General features: G+C 41.2%; 1 protein-coding gene across 1 annotated transcript in view; it reads right to left on the reverse strand.

Annotated features, from left to right (window-relative positions):
* Positions 1 to 317: 317 nt before the first annotated feature.
* Positions 318 to 7,529, reverse strand: part of arl15a (ADP-ribosylation factor-like 15a) — a 94,471-nt gene continuing 87,259 nt past the window's right edge. Inside the window, exon 5 of the mRNA XM_035657946.1 lies at positions 318 to 1,114. Coding sequence (XP_035513839.1) covers positions 962 to 1,114 — 153 coding nt within the window. The 3' untranslated portion in view covers positions 318 to 961. The remainder of the gene's footprint in view (positions 1,115 to 7,529) is intronic.

Here is a 7,529-nt window from a genome sequence, read left to right on the forward strand (position 1 = left end):
AACACGAGAGTCGAAATTACTACTAAGAATCCCACATTTATTTCAATACCTAGCTAGTATGAACACCTCATACGTGCCACGCTTCATTAACAGGGCACCATCCAATCAGAGATTAATCATGACCCCAATCAGTCCGATGCATCCACACTGGCAGCCGAACAGTGTGGCCCATAACCAGTTTCTCTCAGATTAGTCCTCCTAAAGGCCACACTTATGCTGTGCTTAGAGGAATTGCGTGGAGCAGTGAGAGGTAAGCCACCACAAGACGTTGGGTTGCCAGATGGCTCCTAGGATGACCACTGTCACCAATCTGCTTATTATGAAAATGTATTTTTACTGTAATTACTTTAAAATGCCTTGTAACTCGCTCACATAAGGAATTACTGTGGAATCATAACAACAATGGATTGAAATTTAACTGTCACACATGTGGTAAAAATTTATCCAAAATGTTTCTATCTGGTAGTGCAAAATATACCACCCGCCTGTGTGAGTGTTTGAGTGTGGGTGTGTGTGTGTGGGTGTGTGTGTGTGTGTGTAAGAGCGAGAATGTGTGTGTTAGTGTCCGAAGATGACTGAAGGAATGCCGTATGTCCCACAAGCCATTGGTTTAATCACAATGGCACAGACAGTAGTAAACAAGATTTCCATTTCTGGCAAAGTTCAATGATTTTTCTTGACAAACTGCTTTATACTGGGTGGGTTTAATGGCGGCTCTCCTCTGTCAGGTTGTAGTGGCTGACTGTTGCTTGCGCACACTCCAATTTTCCAATTTGAAAAATGAGAGCTCAGTGAAGGGAGGATAACGTACAATACACTTCTCAAAGAGAGAGGACAACATCTGCTCTATTTTCTTTGTGTGTACATGCTTGTGCATGAGTGTGTATACATGGGCACCAGCAGGATGTGGTGTTTCTTTGTTGTTAGCCGCTAATGTCTCTTAGTATTAGCAGCGTTAGCATCATATCCTTGCAGGCTCTGTGTCTTTGTCTTCCAACAGGCTAATGAACTGACCAAAGATCTCCTTCACTGCCTCCATGTTGTCAGTGGTGCTGCCCTCCAGGATCCAGCGCTTCCCTCTGGCCAGGGGCTCCAGCTCAAAGTACTTCTTGACCTGCCGGCAAAAAAAGAGAATTTGGTCAGTCAAAACATGCAGTATTAACTAAATAGTGTGTCTAGTCATATTTAGATGGGTAAAATCTTTTAAATATCAGCAATGACATGTTCATTCACATTCAAATAAATTGATTATTTTTTTTAAATGTTTAAATTAACAGCTATACCACTAGTCTCAAACCAGCATCAAGTAAGGCCAATTATCTGCAAATTTTCATGTCAAACAAACACAAAAGTGATGACCAGGATTAATTTTGTAATTTAAATTTTTGTTTTTGCACTACAGTTTTCAGAGGCCACACTCACACACTGAAGCCAAGAACAGCGCCATGCATCATCCCTGTCCACACATCAATTTGTTTTCCATACACAATGTGTTTTCTTCACATAATTACTCACAAATACATGAAGGCACAGCCATGAAACTGCCAAACACAGCTTTGCAACCAGAATGCAACCAAAGTTAATAAATCAAATAAAGTAAAATATAATTGAACTAAACAAAACAAAACAAAACTGCTTTCTTATCTGAAAAGTCTGTGGCCTGTTGGCTTGGCACGGCTCTTTGTAGCAGTTGATTATAAAGTTCATATGTTGGCTTTTAGCAGCTCATGACAGTGGGGGCGCAGTGAGGTTGAGGGGAGAACCAGAACCAGCTGTTACGTAAAAACAAATCTCAGCAGAGGGAAACAATGTCTTAGACCTCCACTGAAGGTACTGCAGGTTGTTAGGGTTTCTGACATTTTCAAGCCGAGAGTAATGGAAGCAATTTCGTTTGCCCAATGTGAACGAAGTTCAGCCATCTCCTCCTGTTTGTCTGTGAGGAATGTACCAAGACAAATGTTACTGTCAGCAGCTCGGAGAAAAAAATCTAAATGCTAATAATGTCACTGATGCAATAGAGCTACAATTTCCAACCATGTACACTTGTTTAGTCAGTTTCATGCCCAGTTTCACTGTTTTGTGTTTGTTAAGGTATAAAGGAATGTGTCTATATTAGTATATGGATTGTAAGTATTTATAAATCATTTAAAAAGGTGAGAGAATATATTAAAATATTTATCTTGTTAAAGTATGAAGAGCTTGATGATACATTCCGAAGTAGACTTTTTTTCTCTTGGTTTCTTTGACTAATTATTGTAATCTGGTTTTCACATTAAGTGTTTGCACACAGGCTGGAAAGGGGACATTCATCAATCACTGCAGAAATACCAATGCTGTGAAGCCATGCAAAACATTACATTATGACTTGAATCACAATCTGTTGAGCATCCACATAGTATTCCTACATATTTCTGCACATATAAAACCAAGTTTGATGATAAAAACAAATTCCTAAAATAAGTCTTTTCCAATTCAAGAAGACAAATACATCTGTGCACCCCATAAACACCACCATTCCACACAGGTGCCTATCACACTGTCAAATGACTTTTCAACTTCAAGTGAAATTGCTTTTGTCTAGACCGTGCTAGGCTGTCTAGCTGTGCCATGGTGTGTGGCATGAAGAGGGTGGGGAGGAGGAGGAGGAGGAGGAGGAGGAGGGGGTATTCTTTGTGTCTGCTCAAATCCAGCCAGCCATGCCAGTGAGTGGGAGAGTGAGTGCTGTCTCTGCCCCTGAGCTGAGTCTCTGTCCGGGTGTAATGTGAGTTTAATGACAGATTAAGTCACCTCAGCCACGTTTGGCTCAGAGGCCTGGCTAGAAAGCCGAGCGGACCCAAACAGTGTTAACAAATCTGTCTGGGTAACTTGAGCTGCCCTAGTCCAGGCTCTAGCCCCAGACCTAGACTGCAGACGATGCGGCTGGCTGCCTGTCTGGCTGGCTGGCTCACTTGTCTGCCTGTAGCCAAGGCCCTCTTCTGGAAGACTCTGGCCCCTGCACTGGCAGACAGTCAAAAGGCCAGCAGTGACCTCTGTGCAAGTGCAGACAGGCTCAAGCTTCTCTCACTTCCCCTCCTTGCCTCAAAACACACCCAGGGGCTTCTCACAGTGCGGCAAATGCCTTCTATCGTGGGTCAGATCAGACAACTGATCTTACCGATACCAGATGACTTGTCAAGTTTTCAGTGCAGCTTTAGAAGCTGGGCTGTCATGATAACACGAGTAGTCTGAAATACTACTAAGAATCCCACATTTATTTAATACCTAGCTAGTATGAACACCTTCATACGTGCCACGCTTCATTAACAGGGCACATCCAATCCAGAGATTTTAATCATGACCCACGAATAGTCCGATGCATCCACACTGGCAGCCGACAGTGTGGCCCAAACCAGTTTCTCTCAGATTAAGTCCTCCTAAGCACACTTATGCTTGCTTAAGGAATTGCGTGAGGCAGTGGGAAGGGTAAGCCACACAAGACGTGGGTTGCCAGATGGCTCCTAGGATGACCACTGGGTCACCCAGTCTAGCTTCTTCTAGGTCATACAGAACGGGGGCCTCGCCTTGTGTATGGGAGAAAGCGGCTTATGTATGCATAAGGGTGTCAAAAAATCTTTAATCACCTGTGTCTGTGTCAACTGTATTCCCGCTGCTGGAATCCAGCCATGTTAGTCACTGTTGGAGAGCCATAAAACTCAGGAAAGCTCTCTGGCAACACGCCTGAATAGTTACAGTGACTTCTGACTCTGACTAGTTGTGCAGAGTGGACAGTGCAATGACTGACAACTTGCATGGGCTGCATTATTATATTATTATATATAATTGTATTACTGTATTATTGTTTTTTAAGAATAACTAATTAACAAGAAATTTGTCAGCAACTTTTACAAGGTGGAAGAGCATACAGTATCACATGTTTAAAACCTTCAAAAGTGTGTAAATGTAAGGTTTATATATGCCAATTCCAGAGGTAAACAAAATTAGGTAAGCAGTTTTATCTATCTTTTATTTATTTAAGTGTCGTTTCATTTGAGATCCGGGATAGTATACATCCAATAAATCCCCCTAAATATGAAAAGATAAGACTGGTTATGAAAAGAAAGGCTTTCAGACTAACAATAATGTTGCTGACAATGCTGCAAAATCATGCAGGAGGCTCGTTCAGTGGACAGAAGACTACTGCAAAGCTGAGAATGCTACAGTGAGACCTGGCATCGTAGCAACATAGTTTTATTGTGTGAAATTCTGATTTTGATACAAATGCTTTTTCAATCAATTATGGACGCTAAACTTTGTGATGAAGGCTGGATTGGGTGATTGAACTATGACTGAACCTCCTGCACCAACATCTGACACATTCTTGCACAAAGAAAGGTTAATGTTTTATTAGAAAAACCTGCAGTTGCTTTTAACAATTACTTCAGACACATGTAAGATTTGATGATAAACTGATTGATGATGGAGGATCTAAATGCATGTTCAAGTATGCAACCAATGTAATGACTGAATAAAGGAGAAGTGAGGTGCAAATGAAAGTGTATATAAAGGAATTTCTAAGTTAATTAATTTTATCGCTATTGGAAATCAGTATCTAGACTATTTGCAGGAAAGAAACCAAAATAAACTTGCTCTGGAAAGATCATATTTTTCCCAACTTTTGTCTAAAATTTCACATGTTGATTAACAGAGACAATTCAGCAATTACAGTTTGGAAAATGAGTCTGGAGGAAAATCACACACATCATTATGTTTGACAATTTGTGACCCAGTGTTTGCAGGGAGTGGCTGCACAGCTAGTCAACTAATCTTAAGCTCCAACCCAAAGTCAACTTCATGCTCCTTAAGACAGTGGATGGGCATGCATAGCACGTGCACCCAGCTGCTCCATGACCTATGCCAGATTACTAGATGTGATGGTCCCTGTTGGCATCGTGTGGAGTCAAGAGGATATCCTGGTAGAACAGAAAGAGCTTTGGCAGCTGTCTACTGCCAGCAAAGCCCTGCTCTGGCTGGCCTCCTGACCAACTAAACACACCAGGGAGGCAGACAGACAAAAAAAAGAAAAGAAGACTGGATGAGAGAGAAGAGAAAGATGCCTGAGGCCAATTTCAAGTCATGAAGGTGCATAATGTTGGCTGCTGACAATATATGTGAGTGAGAATATACGTGTGACAAATGTATATCCTTCAGGAAGGTGCAAAGATGACAAACCATCTATTCCTAAAATTCAAGGTGCAAGCCTAATGTGACTGTTTACTATGTTGACTTATTGACTTCAACATTTAAGTCAATTTCCATGCAGCATTGTCATTATCTGTACCCTGTATGTTTCCTATAGTCAATCTGGCAGTTGAGTTTGTGCCGAGTAATTCAGGTTAAGTGCCCTTCTCAAGGGTGCAATGGCAGAGGTCCAAGGAAACAGAGTACACTCAATTGACATGCCATGTTCAGGATCTTTCTGATAAAAAGACTTGCTCTGGTTCAATGGTTTTGCGCTATGTACACGTATTTGGGAAATCTACAGTCAGTTGTTGCATTCTTGCAGGGGCTAACAGCAAAGCCAGATGGAACAGACGCAGGTTTGTTGGATACACTCCTATAGCAGATCAGTATCGTAAAAGAAAGTTAAATGACCTGCGCTGTCAACTCTCAATTTCTCATTTAGGGCATTTTTTTCTGTCGAGTCTGGCTCTTGCAGTTGCCTCGGGTTCCAAAAGTCTGAGAAAAATATCGAAACTAAATTCAATAATATCAAATAATACTAATAATCTCTTCCTGTTTAAGTAATAAGATCATAAAAGGAAGAACAGGAAACGTTCACTTGAGAAGATTTTGCCTTTCAGCCATGTTTAAAAAAGCCAAAACATAAAGAGAAGCTGATAAAAAAGACTTACTCAAACAGATATGTTATCCTTTAAACACTGCTTTCCTGCAGGCAACTATCAAAACTCCTCTGTGGAGCAAGGAGAGCTTTACTCAATAAACTCATTGGAGAACCAATGATTTCAGCCTTGAGGTTTTCATTTGGATAAACTTCAGCAGGGATCCTTTTTCAACAAAAATAACATCCTTTGTTCAAAGGCTACTTAAGAGCATGTGTGCATAAAGTGACCTATGGGAAAGGCAGCAGAAAGCATCTAACCACATTTTTATTTATATATTTAGGCATTAAGTGTTTAAGAAGGGCAATTTTAATATAGCATTAGCTTTAACATGTGTCTCATTCAGTGGAAAATATGGCCTTCAATGCCCTTGTCCTAATATGTACCATGACCACATGTCTATCCTGCTTCACTGTCATGTGTCAAAACCTCACCACACGAGTAAGCTATACAACTGGAGAAGGAAGCATTAGGGGGTCTCTGAACTAGGGAAAGTGGCATACTCAAATATCCAAGACAATCAATTACACCATCCCTTGACATGTTGGCCCCTGTGAAAATATCAGTCACTTGGAAAGTGGCCCACACTGGCGACTGCATTGAAATGGGAGGGTAATGTGAGATCCACTTACCATATAATAGATATGCTTTTGTTTGCTTTTCCGGCTTACCTAAAGAGCCTTAAAGACATGAGAAAGCCCAGAGGTCCCCAAGAGAGGCACACTTGGGAAGACTGTGAAAAAACAAACATTGCACCACAAACTGTGGGAGGTGTCAAATGAAACAGCCCACTGGCCAGCAAGTAAAACCTAAAGCTAATTTAAGCAAGGCTGTAACACCTTGGGCAATGGACCCAAGGTTTTCCATCTGAGGAGATTACTGTCCACAAGGTAATGACCTGATCACCTGGTAAGTGAAAGTATTAGCTGTAGGTGAGGCACATGACACTACCACCTTTGTTTCCAGATTACATGAAGTGAGGACTTCAGGAGCCCCCTCTGAATTTTGTTGGGATAGCAGGCGGCACAGCACAGAGAGAGGACTATAAAAGACCCAGCATGGTCCTTGTGCCAAACCCTGCCCCATCTCCACATGTCCACAACAGTTCATTCACACTCTCATCCATGGAGGAGTTGTCTTTGCTCTCTGACACAATCGCTTCCTCACTCTTCTTGTCTTTAAAAATACAATGGCTATCTGGTGGCCGGCATATTTTTGAAGGAGGTTGAAAAGGAAGTTCAGGAGTACCAAAGACCAACAAGCCAATCATCAATAAGGAGCGGTGCACACTTGGCACAGTTGAAGACCTAGATGTTTCAAATTTTGTAAAAGCAATTCAAGTCACAATTATGTAATTGTGGTGGTTTGTGTTTGCCTGCAGGAGTGCAAAGACCCCTGCAGAACCATGCATCAGGGCGTAAAACAAATTAAGAAAAAAAGGTATGTACAAGTTTAAAATAAATGATGGTGACAAATAGGGATGTAACGATGCATTGTGACACGATTAAAAATCGGTACAAATGCGTGACGATTCGCACCGGTTGACAGAAAAAAATAATCGCGGATGCGAGAGAAGTAGGATATGTTCTTTTTTTTAAATTTTTTTTAGAAATAGGTTACGTTATCTTAAAAAAAGTCACTGGTTGGTGA

This window comes from Morone saxatilis, unplaced genomic scaffold, assembly GCF_004916995.1.
Source record: "Morone saxatilis isolate NCDOM2014 unplaced genomic scaffold, NCSU_SB_2.0 Contig16, whole genome shotgun sequence".
NCBI classification, from domain to species: domain Eukaryota; kingdom Metazoa; phylum Chordata; class Actinopteri; family Moronidae; genus Morone; species Morone saxatilis.